This window comes from Tursiops truncatus, chromosome 12 (genome assembly GCF_011762595.2).
Source record: "Tursiops truncatus isolate mTurTru1 chromosome 12, mTurTru1.mat.Y, whole genome shotgun sequence".
NCBI lineage: Eukaryota > Metazoa > Chordata > Mammalia > Artiodactyla > Delphinidae > Tursiops > Tursiops truncatus.
This window is the reverse complement of record NC_047045.1, coordinates 6317852-6337338: the sequence shown is the minus strand read 5'-3', so window position 1 is coordinate 6337338 and position 19487 is coordinate 6317852. Positions and strand designations below refer to the sequence as shown.

General features: G+C 37.5%; 1 protein-coding gene across 1 annotated transcript in view; it reads right to left on the bottom strand.

Annotated features, from left to right (window-relative positions):
• The window catches only part of ADGRB3 (adhesion G protein-coupled receptor B3), a 797924-nt gene that overhangs the window by 469304 nt on the left and 309133 nt on the right, over positions 1–19487 (bottom strand). Inside the window, exons 3-4 of the mRNA XM_019929178.3 lie at positions 18717–18878; positions 12431–12595 (exon numbers count right to left, since the gene is read on the bottom strand). Coding sequence (XP_019784737.1) covers positions 12431–12595; positions 18717–18878 — 327 coding nt within the window. The remainder of the gene's footprint in view (positions 1–12430; positions 12596–18716; positions 18879–19487) is intronic.

Below are 19487 nucleotides of genomic sequence, written 5' to 3'. Positions count from 1 at the left end.
AACTATCATAATATCCTGAGTTTACTTCACCAAATCCCTTGCTTTTAAAGTAATATTCCCATATAAGTCATGATCCTTGACTTCATATTGTTTTGTAGTTTTCAAGATTCTTCCACCTAATTTTAATCACATAACATTCCTATGATATAGAAGGGTAATGAATACCAGCTCTATTTTAAAAATGAAAGAAGTGAGGAATAGAAAAGAGGAAGAAGTTGTCCAAGTAAATATTTAAAATTAAGGATTGGAAAGTAAATACATAATACATAAGTAAATAAGTAAATAAATAAAATTAAGGATTGGGACTAAACCTTAATCCATGTCTTGTGAACTCCAGAACACTGAATCATATAATTATATTCATTTAAACATAGCCCCATATATAAATGAAAACTTGTCAATAGTTCTTTATGTCAGTCTTCAATCTGTCACTCACTTATTTATCCCTACCTATCCTCTATATTACTTGTACGCTACTTCATAAATATATATCAGAAAGAGAATTGTCAAAACTGAAACAAAGAGGGCCAAACTTAATTCATTGGTTCTTCCAGTCTTCAGCTACTGACAGAGGGAAAAAAAATTATTACTATGAAGTAAAATACTACAAAGAAAATTACCATAGAGCTTGAGGCTTTGAACTAAAAACTTAAGCTTTCATTTTCCCAAAATTATTTAATTTTGGAAAAGACAATATCAATTTTATTTTGCGGATATACATTATATAATTTTAATGGAGGGCCTACCTAGAAAATGCAAACATACCATATTTCTGTGAGTTTTCTCCAGCTGAATATTAATCAAAATCAAAATCATTTAAAACGGAAGCATCTAAAGTGATCAAATCACCCTGGAGGAGGAATGACCACCAAGGTGACACCCAGGTTCAGGTCTGACACTTAGCCAGACCTCAGTACTGTTGGCTACTTGCTTGGTGTCACAGCGAGGCTGTGTTATCCCCTGTTGGACCTAAAATCATCAGAAAACACATTAATAACCAGACAGGGTCACTCTGAGACTGTGATAAAAATGAGGTAAAACAAGGTCACTTCATAGACAAAGACAAGGTCCCCAGGGAACCCACAATATTCCAAACATTCTCCTCTCTCAGCTAAGATGAGGGACTCACTTCTTCACCAACTGCATCTGGTCTTCCCTCGTTCTAGATAATTTACTAAGATACCCAATCATAGCATTGTCCCCCTTCCCTGACACCATCAAATCTGGAGCAAAGCCCCACTTTTTTAAACCTTCTGTGAAATCACCCAACACAAGCCCAAACCCTTGATAAGTCTTTCCTAACACCCCCTTACTAAGATGCCCTGCAATTTCCTATGTTGATTTCCCCTCACTGCCAAGAGTAACAAACCCAACTTGTTCAACTACAAGTGTCATCCTGATGGACTCTCACTGGAGACACTGACATGATAATAATACTAGTATTAGAGAGTGTTTCCTAGTTTGCTACCTACCATGGTCTTCTCATGAAGAGGGTATTACTATATTGTCCTCATTGTACAGCTGAAGAAACTAAGGATCAGAGGGGCAACACAGATATGAAAAGATGATATCTAAATTTAAATATGTGTTCTCTTGCAAAAGTCCAAGATCTTTCCCCTATAACACATTAATGTATTATTAAGTAGGCACAGAAAATGTCCTAGAAAAATTTGGATGAGTATTAAAAATTCGTACATGTCAAGAAAATCCAATCAATAGTCATCTATCGCATACCACCAGGTACAAAGATGCATGGAGAGATAAACAGGAAATAAAAGAGCATTTCCTTGTCCTCAAATATATCAATTATGAACTTGATGCTCAATTAGTGACTGCCATGAAAATTCAGAGAAAACAGAAAACATAGGTTGGACTGCCAGAAGTTCTGAGTTTGGTGATAAGAGAAACATACCCCAAAGACCCCTGAACACACACATACATACACACATCCTTCCATAGTACCACACGTAATTATTACTACAGATGAGAAGAGGAGGAAAACGAAGTTACATCACGTTTATGAGCCAGTGAATGAATCGCAGTGAAATCCTTTCGTTGTTCTGTATACCTCTGGCCCACCTCCCCCCAACCAACATCAATCACTGTTCTCAGACACAGTGCACAAGTCGGTAACTAGTAACCCAAACTAGGAAATATCAGATCAGATCTACCCTTTCCTTCCTTTCTTCTCTCCTTATATGGATCTCAGGTAAGTGGTTTACTTTCATCGATAAAGAAGTTGGGAGAAAGTTGGACACTGACTAAGGAAAGTATCAGATAAAAATAGGATGCCATCTCAGGCTTCCGGAAAGATGGTGGAAGAGTAAGACGCGCAGATCACCTTCTCCCCACAGATACACCAGAAATACATCTACACGTGTAACAACTCCTGCAGAAAACTTACTGAACGCTGGCAGAAGACCTCAGACCTCCCCAAAGGCAAGACTCCCCACGTACCTGGGTAGGGAAAAGAAAAAAGGAAAAACAGAGACAAAAGAATAGGGATGGGACCTGCACCAGTGGGAGGGAGCCATGAAGGAGGAAAGGTTTCCACACACTAGGAAGCCCCTTCGCGGGCAGAGACTGCGGGTGGCGGAGGGGGGAAGCTTCGGAGCCGTGGAAGAGAGCGCAGCCACAGAGGACAGCACAGCCACAGGGGTGCGGAGGGCAAAGCAGAGAGATTCCCGCACAGAGGATCGGTGCCGACCGGCACTCACCAGCCCGAGGGGCTTGTCTGCTCACCCGCCGGGGCGGGCGGGGCTGGGAGCTGAGGCTCGGGCTTTGGTCGCAGCGCAGGGAGAGGACTGGGGTTGGCAGCATGAACACAGCCTGCAGGGGGTTAGTGCACCACGGCTGGCCGGGAGGGAGTCCAGGAAAACGTCTGGACCTGCCGAAGAGGCAAGTGACTTTTTCTTCCCTCTTTGTTTCCTGGTGCACGAGGAGAAGGGATTAAGAGCGCTGCTTAAAGGAGCTCCAGAGATGGGCACGAGCCGCGGCTAAAAGCGCGGACCCCAGAGACGTGCATGAGATGCTAAGGCTGCTGCTGCTGCCACCAAGAAGCCTGTGTGCGAGCACAGGTCACTATCCACCCCCCCCTTCTGGGGAGGCTGTGCAGCCCGCCACTGCCAGGTTCCCGGGATCCAGGGACAACTTCCCCGGGAGAACGCACTGGGCGCCTCAGGCTGGTGCAACGTCACGCTGGCCTCTGCCGCCACAGGCCCGCCCCGAAATCCGTGCCCCTCCCTTCCCCCCGGCCTGAGTGAGCCGGAGACCCGATAGCGGATCCTTTAACCCCGTCCTGTCTGAGCGAAGAACAGATGCCCTCCGGCGACCTACACACAGAGGCGGGGCCAAATCCAAAGCTGAACCCCGGGAGCTGTGCGAACAAAGAAGAGAAAGGGAAATCTCTCCCAGCAGCCTCAGAAGCAGCGGATTAAAGCTCCACAACCAACTTGATGTACCCTGCATCTGTGGAATACATGAATAGACAACAAATCATCCCAAATTAAGGAGGGGGACTTTGAGAGCAAGATTTATGAGTTTTTCTCCTTTTCCTCTTTTTGTGAGTGTGTATGTGTATGCTTCTGTGTGAGATTTTGTCTGTATAGCTTTGCTTCCACTATTTGTCCCAGGGTTCTAGCTGTCCGTTATTTTTTTTTTTAATTTTTTTCTTAATAATTATTTTTTATTTTAATAATTTTATTATATTTTATCTTTATTTAATTTTACTTTATCTTCTTTCTTTTTTTCTTTCCTTCCCTCCTTCCTTCCTTCCTCCCTCCCTCGCTCCTTTCTTTCTTTCCTTCTTCCTTTCTATCTTTCTTTCTACTTCTACTAATTCTTTCTTTCTACTTTTTCTCCCTTTTATTCTGAGCCCTGTGGATGAAAGGCTATTGGTGCTGCAGCCAGGAGTCAGTGCTGTGCCTCTGAGGTGGGAGAGCCAACTTCAGGACACTGGTCCACAAGAGACCTCCCAGCTCCACATAATATCAAATGGCGAAAATCTCCCAGAGATCTCCATCTCAACACCAGCACCCAGCTTCACTCAAAGACCAGCAAGCTAAAGTGCTGAACATCCTATGCCAAGCAACTAGCAAGACAGGAACACAACCCCACCCATTAGCAGAAAGGCTGCCTAAAATCATAATAAGTCCACAGCCACCCAAAACACAACACCAGACGTTGACCTGCCCACCAGAAAGACAAGATCCAGCCTCATCCACCAGAACACAGGCACTAGTACCCTGCACCAGGAAGCCTACAAAACCCACTGAACCAACCTTAGTCACTGGGGACAGACACCAAAAACAATAGGAACTACGAACCTGCAGCCTACAAAAACGAGACCCCAAACACAGTAAGATAAGCAAAATGAGAAGACAGAAAAACACACAGCAGATGAAGGAGCAAGATTAAAAACCCACCAGACGTAACAAATGAAGAGGAAATAGGCAGTCTACCTGAAAAAGAATTCAGAATAATGATAGTAAAGATGAGCCAAAATCTTGGAATTAGAATAGACAAAATGCAAGAAACAGTTAACAAGGACCTAGAAGAACTAAAGAGGAAAAAAAAACGATGAACAACACAATAAATAAAATTAAAAATACTCTAGATGGGATCAGTAGCAGAATAACTGAGGCAGAAGAATGGATAAGTGACCTGGAAGATAAAATAGTGGAAATAACAACTGCAGAGCAGTATAAAGAAAAAAAATGAAAAGAACTGAGGACAGTCTCAGAGACCTCTGGGACAACATTAAACGCACCAACATTCAAATTATAGGGGTTCCAGAAGAAGAAGAGAAAAAGAAAGGGACTGAGAAAATATTTGAAGAGATTATAGTTGAAAACTTCCCTAATATGGGAAAGGAAATAGTTAATCAAGTCCAGGAAGCACAGAGAGTCCCATACAGGATAAATCCAAGGAGAAATACGCCAAGACACATATTAATCAAACTGTCAAAAATTAAATACAAAGAAAACATATTAAAAGCAGCAAGGGAAAAACAACAAATAACACACAAGGGAATCCCCATAAGGTTACCAGCTGATCTTTCAGCAGAAACTCTGCAAGCCAGAAGGGAGTGGCAGGACATATTTAAAGTGATGAAGGAGAAAAACCTACAACCAAGATTACTCTACCCAGCAAGGATCTCATTCAGATTTGATGGAGAAATTAAAATCTTTACAGACAAACAAAAGCTGAGAGAGTTCAGCACCACCAAACCAACTTTACAACAACTGCTAAAGGAACTTCTCTAGGCAAGAAACACAAGAAAAGGAAAAGACCTACAATAATGAACCCAAAACAATTAAGAAAATGGGAATAGGAACATACATATCGATAATTACCTTAAATGTAAATGGACTATATGCTCCCACCAAAAAACACAGATTGGCTGAATGGATACAAAAACAAGACCCATATATTTGCTGTCTACAAGAGACCCACTTCAGACCTAGAGACACATACAGACTGAAAGTAAGGGGATGGAAAAAGATATTTCATGCAAATGGAAAGTAAAAGAAAGCTGGAGTAGCAATTATCATATCAGACAAAATAGACTTTAAAATAAAGACTATTAGAAGAGACAAAGAAGGACACTACATAATGATCAAGGGATCGATCCAAGAAGAAGATATAACAATTGTAAATATTTATGCACCCAACATAGGAGCACCTCAATACATAAGGCAAATATTAACAGCCATAAAAGGGGAAATCGACAGTAACACATTCTTAGTAGGGGACTTTAACAACACACTTTCACCAATGGACAGATCATCCAAAATGAAAATAAATAAGGAAACACAAGCTTTAAATGATATATTAAACAAGATGGACTTAATTTATATTTATAGGATATTCCATCCAAAAACAGCAGAATACACATTTTTCTCAAGTGCTCATGGAACATTCTCCAGGATAGATCATATCTTGGGTCACAAATCTAGCCTTGGTAAATTTAAGAAAATTGAAATTGTATCAAGTATCTTTTCCGAACACAATGCTATGAGACTAGATATCAATTACAGGAAAAGACCCGTAAAAAATACAAACACATGGAGGCTAAACAATACACTACATAATAACGAAGTGATCACTGAAGAAATCAAAGAGGAAATAAAAAAATACCTGGAAACAAATGACAATGGAGACACGACAACCCAAAATCTATGGGATGCAGCAAAAGAAGTTCTAGGAGGGAAGTTTATAGCAACACAATCCTACTTTAAGAAACAGGAAACATCTCGAATAAACAACCTAACCTTGCACCTAAAGCAATTAGAGAAAGAAGAACAAAAAAAACCCAAAGATAACAGAAGTAAAGAAATCATAATAATCAGATCAGAAATAAATGAAACAGAAATGAAGGAAACGATAGCAAAGATCAATAAAACTAAAGGCTGGTTCTTTGAGAAGATAAACAAAATTGATAAACCATTAGCCAGACTCATCAAGAAAAAGAGGAAGAAGACTCAAATCAATAGAATTAGAATTGAAAAAGAAGTAACAACTGACACTGCAGAAATACAAAAGATCATGAGAGATTACTACAAGCAACTCTAGGCCAATGAAATGGACAACCTGGAAGAAATGGACAAATTCTTAGAAATGCACAACCTGCCAAGACTGAATCAGGAAGAAATAGAAAATATGAGCAGATCAATCACAAGCATTGAACTTGAAACTGAGATTAAAAATCTTCCAACAAACAAAAGCCCAGGACCAGATGGCTTCACAGGCGAATTCTATCAAACATTTACAGAAGAGCTAAGACCTATCCTTCTCAAACTCTTCCAAAATATAGCAGAGGGAGGAACACTCCCAAACACATTCTACGAGCCACCATCACCTTGATACCAAAACCAGACAAGGATGTCACAAAGAAAGAAAACTACAGGCCAATATCACTAATGAACATAGATGCAAAAATCCTCAACAAAATACTAGCAAACAGAATCCAACAGCAAAGTAAATGGATCATACACCATGACCAAGTGGGGTTTATTCCAGGAATGCAAGGATTCTTCAATATATGCAAATCAATCAACATGATACACCATATTAACAAATTGAAGGAGAAAAACCATATGATTATCTCAATAGATGCAGAGAAAGCTTTCAACAAAATTCAACACCATTTAGGATAAAAACCCTGCAGAAAGTAGGCATAGAGGGAACTTTCCTCAACATAATAAAGGCCATATATGACAAACCCACAGCCAGCATCGTCCTCAATGGTGAAAAACTGAAAGCGTTTCCACTAAGATCAGGAACAAGACAAGGTTGTCCACTCTCACCACTCTTATTCAACATAGGTTTGGAAGTTTTATCCACAGCAATCAGAGAAGAAAAAGAAATCACAGGAAGCCAAATCGGAAAAGAAGAAGTAAAGCTGTCACTGTTTGCAGATGACATGATACTATACATAGAGAATCCTAAAGATGTTACCAGAAAACTACTATAGATAATCAATGAATTTTGTAAAGTAGCAGGATACAAAATTAACACACAGAAATCTCTTGCATTCCTGTACACTAATAATGAAAAACCTGAAAGTGAAATCAAGAAAACACTCCCATTTACCATTGCAACAAAAAGAATAAAATATCTAGGAATAAACCTACCTAAGGAGAAAAAAGACCTATGCAGAAAATTATAAGACATTGATGAAAGAAATTAAAGATGATACAAATAGATGGAGAGATATACCATGTTCTTTGATTGGAAGAATCAACATTGTGAAAATGAGTCTACTACCCAAAGCAATCTACAGATTCAATGCAATCCCTATCAAACTGCCACTGGCATTTTTCACAGAACTAGAACAAAAAATTTCACAATTTGTATGGAAACACAAAAGAACCCTAATAGCCAAAGCAAACTTGTGACCGAATAATGGAGCTGGAGGAATCAGGCTCCCTGACTTCAGACTATACTACAAAGCTACAGTAATCAAGACATTATGGTACTGGCACAAAAACAGAAAGATAGATCAATGGAACAGGGTAGAAAGCTCAGAGATAAATCCACACACATATGGTCACCTTATCTTTGATAAAGGAGGCAGGAATGTACAGTGGAGAAAGGACAGCCTCTTCAATAAGTGGTGCTGGGAAAACTGGACAGGTACATGTAAAAGTATAAGATTAGAACACTCCCTAACACCATACACAAAAGTAAGCTCACAATGGATTAAAGACCTAAATGTAAGGCCAGAAAGTATAAAACTCTTAGAGGAAAACATAGGCAGAACACTCTATGAAATAAATCACACCGAGATCCTTTTTGACCCACCTCCTAGAGAAATGGAAATAAAAACAAAAATACACAAATGGGATCTAGTGAAACTTCAAAGCTTTTGTGCAGCAAAGGAAACCATAAACAAGACCAAAAGACAACCCTCAGAATGGAAAAAAAAATATTTTCAAATGAAGCAACTGACAAAGGATTAATCTCCAAATTTATATGCAGCTCAATAACCAAAAAACAAACAACCCTGTCCAAAAATGGGCAGAAGACCTAAATAGACATTTCTCCAAAGAAAATATACAGATTGCCAACAAACACATGAAAGAATGCTCAACATCATTAATCATTAGAGAAATGCAAATCAAAACTACAATGAGATATCATCTCACACCAGTCAGAATGGCCATCATCAAAAAATCTAGAAACAATAAATGCTGGAGCGGGTGTGGAGAAAAAGGAACCCTCTTGCACTGCTGGTGGAAATGTAAATTGATACAGCCACTGTGGAGAACAGTATGGAGGTTCCTTAAAAAACTACAAATAGAACTACCATATGACCCAGCAATCCCACTACTGGGCACATATCCTGAGAAAACCATAATTCAAAAAGAGTCATGTACCAAAATGTTCATTGCAGCTGTATTTACAATAGCCCAGAGATGGAAACAACCTAAGGGTCCATCATCGGATGAATGAGTAAAGAAGATGTGGCACATATATACAATGGAATATTACTCAGCCATAAAAAGAAACGAAATTGAGCTATTTGTAATGAGGTGGATAGACCAAGAGTCTGTCATACAGAGTGAAGTAAGTCAGAAAGAGAAAGACAAATACCATATGCTAACACATATATATGGAATTTAAGAAAACTAAAATGTCATGAACAACCTGGGGGTAAGACAGGAATAAAGACACAGACCTACTAGAGAATGGACTTGAGGATATGGGGAGGGGGAAGGGTAAGCTGTGACAAAGCGAGAGAGAGGCATGGACATATATACACTACCAAACGTAAGGTAGGTAGCTAGTGGGAAGCAGCCGCATAGCACAGGGAGATCAGCTCAGTGCTTTGTGACCGCCTGGAGGGGTGGGATAGGGAAGGTGGGAGGGAGGGAGACGCAAGAGGGAAGACATATGGGAACATATGTATATATATAACTGATTCACTTTGTTATAAAGCAGAAACTAACACACCATTGTCAAGCAATTATACTCCAATAAAGATGTAAGAAAAAAAAATTGGATGCCATCTACTTAGCAGTAGACATCAAAATTTGCATAAATAGAACCATTTCATTATTTGATGTGAGCAATATTCATCATCTCTACACAGTATCCACTTCATTATGGGGGTGATATGTGCTTCCTAAGAGCAGGAAGCTGGGACGCTGCTCTAACATGATCCCACATTAAAACGTCACTGCCCATGACCACAACCTGCATGGTCAAATCTTGCAAAGGTGGTGAGCAGAGACCCAGTTTGTTGTTTTGAATGTTTCCTCTGCTCTCTTCTGTTCTTCACTTCTCAATGTGCCTAACCAAAGAAAACCAAGTGTGGGTCTTGGCCCACTTCTTCATCACTGACACTTTTCCCATTAAAGGTTTTCCCTTAAGAGGTTGTCTTAGGGATCTCAGGTAGGATGGCTACAAGAAAAGGAGGTTGAAACCACTTAATATTCAAATTACCACCTCTCATTGAGACTAGAGTGTTTGTATGTGTTTTTCAGAATTGCATTCAATTTTTCACATGCTTATTTCTAAATCCTTAGAAGATATTACAAATTTCTTGAGATCAAGGACTATATATTCTTCTCAGTAGTGTCTTACATCTAGTTGATACTTAATAATGCTTTATATTCAGTGAAGGTGCCTGAGATTAGCTATAAGAAATTAGTTCTAATTCTTCTAATATCTAGGAAGAATTTGAAATATTTGTACCAAACATATCTTATATAATTTAAAAACATAATGCCAAAATGTTGAGCAGAGTATAAAAATATATATTTTTTAAATCATAGCTATAAGAATTCCCTTTCAGATAGTAAGGAAATTGGGATAAAATATGGTAAGAATTTTATCCTTTATGATGTAACTAAATCCAAGAATGGAAATAACAGAAGTCAGAAACAACACATTTATTAAGTATTCAAGATAGATCCATAATGCTCACTTTATGAGAAAATATGAGCTAGGCCAGATTTACAATTAGTATAATCATAACTCCCCAAAATTAAAGACCTAACAAAAGAAAGCCAACCAAATTTAAGGGTCTTAGAGTGGCTCCAGTGATGGTATAATACAGGTAAAACACACATGGTTACTACTTGAGTGATAAAGCAAAAACTACATCAACTTAGAAAAATGAGTTTTCTTATCTAAATTGTAACAACTCAGCATCTCTGTGTACTCATCCAAGCTTTTTCCTGCTAGAGAAAATTCATGGAAAGTGGACTATGAAAAACCTGGTTGATAACATTTTACTGATCAGTGCCATTTTATCTTTGTACTTATGGGGATCAACTGAGGTAAAAGAATTAATTAGAAACTAATATATTAAAAGAGAATCTATAGTTAGCTATAATTTTTTATTTCCCAGTGTTATCTATTTTTTCACACTCCACAGAAAAATAAGAGTGAGCTCTGACTCCCCATAAATATCACAGCTCAGCAGTTAAAAAAAATTCTAAAATTTGTATAAATTTACTCAAATCTTTGGAAAAAAGGCAGAGCATAAATATATATGTGTGTGTCTGTGTGCCTATCTGTATGTTTACAGAGAGATAGACATAAGACAGATCATAAATAGATTTTCTGGGAGTGATTTGCAAATAAGGAATCATGATTATTGACTCCCCAATATTCATAATACCTGAATACTGAATCATATGAGTTTATTCACTATTTGTAGAATTCATAACATTCTAAAAGTGATGATATTACTCAATACAACTACTACATATTTATATGTATATTCCTAAGTGTAGCAAGCCAGTAAAAGAGAACAATTAAGCTTGTTAGATGACAGTTGCTTCTCTACATTTTTGGATGTTTTTCAGTCTTCAGATGTTTTAGATTCTTAAAATTTCCAGAAGAACTTTGAATTACTGCCTTATGATATAGGATATTAACTTGGGGAATTTAGAGGGCAAATGGGACTCAGTGTGAGTTGAATAATGTGTCTGGAGCTCACTACTGGCATCCCAGCTCTGTTGCTTGCATGTAGAACACGTGACTGCATGGACAGGTGAGAAACTCTCCCAAAGAGAAGATGATGCTTATTTATAATGGTCCCATTGTCATTTTTGTTAGCCTCTGCCACTTGCCACTCCTGTCTGTGTCTTCCTCTAGAAGTGCCTTTGCTTTTCCTGGGGAGATTCTATCATTTGCTTGTTTTTATTTTCTCTCATAAATTGCAAGCCCCTTCAAGGTGGAGATCAGTCTTTTTCATTTTGTAGGTATCTGTTTTATGTGTGAATGTTTCAGCAACCTAAATAATAGCATTATGAAGACTTCTCTCTGGAGTAATGGGTAGAATTAGCAAAGTCCGTTAAAACAGAATTGAAATAGTTTGAAGGAAAAAAAATTTAAATAACATAAATACACTCTAAGAACAGACTATACAGTCTTCATAATCACATAAAGACTGTATGTCATTTATGATCTAACCATTTTATGCATCTAGCAGTGAATCTAGAAAGTCTGATTTCCTAGCAAATGTCTATCATGCTCACACGTGGTCAAGGGTGCATCCCACTCCTTAGCTGAGTGAGTGTGAGAGAATAACATCAGAAGGATTGCCTCCACACTGGTCTCTCTAGTTACAATGTGGATGCAACAGTCAATTCAGGTCTTTGGGATGGTTTATAATTTTTCCAGGAGGGAAATCCAAGTAGAGATAAAATCTTAGTGTGAATCATTAATATACCTATTTATAGAAATCCAATAAATGTGAGCATTCATTGGTACTTAGTCAAGGAAATATTATACACAATTACATATGATAGAAGCAAGGAAGGTACCCAATTTTATTTAAGCAAGAATCAATAAGCAAAGGACACATTTTCCAGTGTGACTGCATGAAGGTTGTACTCTTAATATCTCCTAGGTATCCTAGGGACCATACACTGGGACATAAATGCCAAGTTCCCCAAATCCAGAACAGGCTCACCTGGGCAGAGAGCGATATTACAAGGCTTATGATGAGTCTCGGGTCCTTCACACGGCCTTCCCCCATACTGGGGCGGAGTGCACGACCGTGTTCTTGTTCTTTGGCCTCGACCACACGTGAATGAACACAAACTCCACGGAGACCACTCCTCCCAGACTCCATGGACTGTAATAAAGCAAAGAAGCTTCAACAACAGAAGCAGAGAGGCGAAGTCAAAGATTATTTTTCTTTATAATTAAGAAAAAAACTCATCAAATAGACAAGTATGAAGATATTTTAAAAATTCAATTGAATTACTCTTATTTGTCACAAAATGTAAGTTAAGTCAGCAATCATTTAACTAATGGAAAATTGCATGTACCTCTTTTTGTATTTGAACAATTATTTATGTTATAAACTTTAAATGTTTTTATTATTTTTTTAATGGAAATGCACCTCTCTCCCTCATAGTAAAATAGTCATGAGTTACTTCTATGTAAAAGTAACATCAACTAAATTTCTTAGAGTGATCTTCTGAAGTTAAAATTGCATTTAAATAGATAAGTGTCAATTTAATTCTTCCAACATCTACAAAGTTTCAGGATTAATAAATTTTATGGTGTCAGAGAATGAAAAAAATCTGAAAATTGATGGTACATATTTTAAACAGCTTTTTGACCTCATATTTTAGAAAACGTATTTTTGCCATTTAAAAAATGTGGGCGTTTAAAGTCACTGTCTTTTGAATAAGAGGGAAATTTCAAGAACTCTATCTACTTGCATAAGAGCCTCCTCTCTCCCCAGTTTTAAAACGAGGGGCAAATATGAAGACCTCTTTCTAATAGCCAGAAAAACAGAAGATATCTGTCCTCTTCCAGTAACTGGATAACACTGGAAATCCTCCTAATTAATAAAAATTCTAGAAAAAAACATATGATCTAATTAAGTTATGTCTCATATAACTATCAGTACACCAGTACTTCAAATACGCCATTACGATGAATTCACCCTTGATCGGAAATACTAACATAATTTGTGTTCCTCCATAATAACCACTGCAAATAAATGTTGACATCTTTTGCAGAAAGTCCATTAGGGTTCAAAGTTTAGGTCACTTTCTTGCACTGTCAAATCACCAATCCCATCCCAATTCTTAACATTTGGGATGGTAAGCAGTAGCACTCCACGGATAGTACAAATCAAAAGAAGCCAGGCAAAATGTCCTTTTCAATTCAAAATTCCTGTCTTGATGCTGAACCTCTGCCTTACTCTTAAAAGTTCCTCAGCAGATGTTTGATATAACACCCACTGACATGAGTAGGGGGAGTAGAAATTTATCACAAAACATGACAAAGATGTTCATTTTCTCCTCAACATTGGTCGGGGTAAGCAGAAGTGTCAGAGGACACATGCCAGTAAATATAGTACATCTAGAATATTTTGCACATTATCTGCTGACCAAGTTGTTACTTTAAAAACACAGATATGACATCCTTAATTATGAGGCAACCCATTCTCTTCTATTTATACTATTTAGTTGCCCAACTTGTGAAAATATGTTCAAATATTGGAAAAATTAGACAAATTTAGGTAATATCCAATGAAAAATTCTTTAAGATTCTGTGAAACTTGCTGGAAAGTATATTTCAAAAATACTATACAGAAAAAGTGAGAGAAATTAAGATGTTTGCATTTTTCCCATTTAAGTCTGGGAACACCAAAGACAATTTGTATCCATTGGTATAAGAATAAATAGTAAATCTGTATTTAAGTCTAAGGAAAAAAAATACACATATACCTATATTTACATATAGGTATATATGATCAATTACAGCAAAATAATTTAAAAGTAACATATATGAATATACTGTTATGTAAACTGTACACCTGTAAGCAATTTTCGCATTTATTTCTAGTTACCAAATGTTCTCCACTTAAAAACCACCTTTTCTCCCCGATTTTCTATATAAGATGCTAATAGACTATATAGAATTTTTATTTCTGGTTCTGTTCTGTTCTGGTTCTGTTGTCTTCTATCAAATCACATTGTTGCACATGCAGTGAACAATCTCAGAAGAAAAAGCTGCTAAATTGGCAGATTTTTCTCTAAAGTCTCAAAGAAATGTTCATTAATCTTGATTATTTAGTTAAATTATGGAGCTGGAATCCTCTGAAAACTAATCTTGTTTTTTGAATTTTTTTTTTGAATTTTATTTACTTTTTTTTTATACAGCAGGTTCTTACTCACTACCTTTTAACAGCCTTTATTGCTCCATGGTGAAATTTCATGGCTTCTCCACATCAATTTTAAAAAGCAAAAATATGTTTTTTCATTTGAAAAAGACATACAATTATTAATAATTTATTTTTGATACTTGATACTATTGAATTAGTAGGAAATTGTAGCACAAATCTTGTAATTTTATGAATCCTTTTCATAAAGATTTATGATAAATATTAAATATTTTTATTTTAATGGAAATGCGTTGGATGGACTACTTTATTTTCAGTAAAGTATGAAAATCTGTAAATGATCTAGTCTATTTGAAAAATGTACCTAGAAACTAAAATCAAATTGATCCATTTTTATAATTTTCTTCTTTAGACCCTAGCTATAATATCATGTCTCTGACTTATCTAGAGACGAAATGAGGAATACACAATACCCAAATTATATTACTACCAGGTTTCTGAAATAAGTATACAAAGTATCTTGTGATTCAGATTGGGATGTATAAAATAACTCCTTTAAGTGAAAGCTTTTTTTTCTTAGGGAAATAAATGGATATGAAAACTGTGACATTAAAAAAAAAAAATCAAAACCATTCCTTAGCCTAAATCAGCTTTTTTCTAAAAGACTGGAATATAGAGTAGACTAGTGGTTCTCAACCAGGGGCAATAATGACCTCCCCCTCCCAGGAGACATTTGGCAACATCGGAGACATTTTTGGTTGTCATGGCTCAGGGGAAGAAAGGGGGCTACTGGTATCTAATGAGAAGAGGCCAGGGATGCTGCCAGACATCCCCAAATCCTCAGGCCAGCCCCACAACAAAGATTTATCCATATCGAAATGTCAGTGGTGCCAAGGTTGAGAAATCCTGGAAGAGGTCATAAAACTGTAAGTCAGAAACCAGGGCAGTAAATACATAATTTCATGTACCTCTCTATTTTTCTCAATTTACTTTCTGTTTATCCGGATCATTTTCTGCCCTGAGCAATAAGAGTTTCTGAAGACACTATGATGTCAGAGCAACACTTTTGTAAAAGGCTGGATATCTTAGGATTCGTATTAGAAATAACACATTATTATGCAATTTAAAACTCTTTAAATGTGAATAATGTGGGTGAAAGTTTACTAATTTATAATACTATTGATTAGCCTTTAAGAGTACAAATAAATATAAGCTCTAGTTCTATCATCCCGCATATTCTGTGAAAAGTGGCATTAATATTCAGTTTGTCCTTGTGTCACTTTCATTAATTAAATAGCAAATACCCTTGCTTATTCACAGTGTGACAAGTAGGTTATTTCTGAGATAATTTTCTTCTTGGGAATAAAGTATTTCAGAAAGATATTTACACTGTTCAGCGTGTTATGCTAGGTTTTAAATTCACTTTTTGTCACTGTTTTCATTATATGTTGTGTAAAAACATACATATTTACCAGCAAGACAAATAATTGAACAAAATATCGAACACAAAATATTTCATAACAATCACCATCTGAAAGGTATCACAATATCCTGTAGTGGGATACTTATTCTACATTTTTCAAATAATAAAGTTGCCAAATTATTCTTCATGTTTGGAAAATTAAAAAGAAATCAACAAAATGCTTTTGTCTTTAATTCAACATCTGACCTATAACAATGATTAAAAGATACGTATTTCTTATCATCAGTACTATTTAAGCAAATTTAAAAGATAAACCTACACGTATACGAAGGTGAAGAGAAACCAGTAATTAGCATGTACTTCTTCAGTAGGCATAATAGTAGAAGGTTTAAGAAACTGAGGAAAAGCTTTATAATCATAGAATATTATTCAGTTTTCTGGACATGAGATGCAGGGTGAAAGGGAGTACACACTGGTCCCACTATACATGGTCTCCACGCCCAGGGAGGGGATGAATCAGCAGCCTCGGGCAGAAGGATGGAGATTCCCATATGTCAGCCAGGTGAGTGTTCATAACTAGTGTTTGGAAAGTAAGCTCTGAATCGAGAACTGTGGGGAACACTTTAGCACCCACTCAGACTTCCATTTGGGGATCTGTTTGCCATTAGAGTCTATCCCTGTATGTTGAAAGGATCTTGACTCTTCAAAAGGATGCTGATAACATAAACGTATATGTCAAGTATAGCTTAACTCTCTGTTGACACTTTTCTTGTTGCCAAGTACAGGGCACTTGATCGTGGAACCCTTAACATAAATACTGTAAATAGGGCCCAGCTTTAAGTTCTAGTCCAGGCAATGCACTTAACCCACACCCACCTGAAAATCCACTAGCATTTCCTCATGAGGTCCTTTTACCTATAAAATTTAGACACATTACAATTTCTAAAATGCCCGTCTCCTTACTGCTCTTGTTTCCCTTCTCTTGCCTAATGTACGTATGTTTGCTCTGTGGCCCATGTTATTGTCATCTTTTTTTGTTGTCTTCCCCACCCATGATCTCCTTAAGCATCTTCCCCCCTCTGTTATGTTTTTATGTTTCATTTGATGTTCTTTCTCATCTAGTCTGATTCCCTCTGATTCTCACTGACTTTTCTTATTTTCAGTGGAACCATTGCTCTTTTCCTACTAATTCTGTCTTCCCTCCCTCATATCTTTCTGCCCTGTTTATCTTTTTTTTTAATTGAATAGTTGATTTACAATGTTTCAGGTATACATCAAAGTGATTCAGTTATGTATATATATATATATTTTTTATTCTGCCCATTTTATCTTTTAATTCTACCTTTGTCTACCTTTGTGCCTCCCAAGCCCGTAGCAAAGGGATCTCCCCCCTCACTGCAGCATTCTTCCTCCACGACTGCCCACCACTTCCTTCCCCTTTTATTTTTTCCAGCTTGCCTTTTCTTTTATCGGAAAATTTATCATCTAATCCTTTTTAAGTGTACAATTCAGCAGTGTTAAGTATATTCATAGTGTTGGGAAACAGGTCTCCAGAAATTTTTCATTCTGCAAATCCAAACTCTGTACCTATTAAACAGCTCCTCCTCCAAATTGTTTTGGAGTGGGTTGCTCTCGTCCCTTCTTCTGGGGAATTGGGATTGTCCCTGCCCCTGCCCGATGCCACCCACTCTGTACTCTTGCTTTTAGCAACTGCGGAATTAGGCTTCTCTGGAAATGGAACTTGCAGAAGACTTAAGCACATTTCACCAGATGAAAGGCGGCTGTAGTGCCAGGCCCTTTCCCTGTGCCCACCTCACTCCAGAGGCCTCTGGAAGGGCTGTGAATGCAAGTCCATTGTCAACTGCAGTGGTCTGAGTCGGCATCACCCATCCACCAAATGGCTGAGCAGAAACACAGACCTGGAGATTCACAGGATTACGTGCTTCGGACTTCTTGAAAGAAAGCCCAGAATCCTTTTAGTACTTATTTTTACATGAAAGTCAGTGGTCTGAGAAGAAGAAATGCTTATAATATGCATGTATGCACCGACGGACAAAAAAAATGTTGATGTAACATGGAAAAATCTGATCCTAAGTGGGTAAGCTATTACCTTATGCTCCATTTAACATGAAAGATCTTTTTTTTTTTTTTTTCCATTAGTGACTTTAAGTTTACAGAGCAGAGGATGACTCTGATGAGGGCAGGCACTTGAATGAAATAAACTAACAGAAAGTCCTTTGGCCCGGGGCACTATTTTCCCCGATGGGGTCAAATAAGTGGTAGGAAAATAGCTGACTGCCTTAAAGGCTGTATCAACCACTGCCTTAAACACTGGGTACTGATCACATTTCCAGGATGCTGGCAAATTTCACTATTCCTACAATATTTAGCTGGACATTTTCACCATCTAAAATAAGGACAGACTTGGAACCTTAAATACCATTAGAAACAGATACATAATTTCAAGCTTATAGCTGCAGTGGGTAGGGAGACACTTTTGTAATTTCTTGGCTGCTCTGAAAGCGGAAAGAATCATATACATGATAAAATTTCACAGTTGAATACAAATTACACTTATCCACTCTAATTAAAATGCCTATACCAGGTTCATATGAAAATAACACATCGTTCCAAATGCATAGCATGACACAATTCAATAACATCCACAGTTGTAGTTGCTGCTAACACTACCTGGACAGAGGGCAGTGTTATTGCAAACCCTTGATTCTCTTAATGGGCCGCTGCAGTGTGTCCCGTAAGGTGATACACAAGTTCTGGTTCGCACCTGCGACCCCTGACCACAAGTAACTGAGCATGTGCTCCACTGGGACCACTCTTCCACGCCAGATTCACCTGTGTGCAAGATAACAAATAAACATGAAATACTGTATTGAATATTCATCTAGTAAGCATTATACCAAACTGACGCTACGACACACAAGAATAATTTCAATGTAAAAACATGACAGTACATCAAAGATACACAAAAACCTTTCAGAGAAAAAGAAACTTAAAGAGAGATACTATTACGCTGATGCAAGATCCAAGCTAGCTATAACCTTGTTAGCAAGACTCCACTTCACAAATCCACTGGGCCATGGAGGCTATGAAGGGACAAGTCAGCGTTTTTCAAGAATGATTGTTGGAGCGATTCCCTTCAAGCCAATCTAAAGCTTTGTCCTTTGATGGAAGAGGAAACAAAATGTATTGCTAAACTTACTCTGGCTTTGGTGAGTAGGAATATATTGATGTATCCTTCCCCAGTCGTTTGTTCCATAATCTCCTTTCTAATGCTGATGAGGTAGGGCTCTGGGAGTTTGGGCATACCTAATTTTTATTGTGTTGAATACTCACACTTGTTTATAATTTATTCCTTGTGCAATTCCTACTTTTTCATCCTATGACAGTTATTTATTTTGTGATAATTTGTTCAAAAACATTCTACTCACAATTTTCCCCATG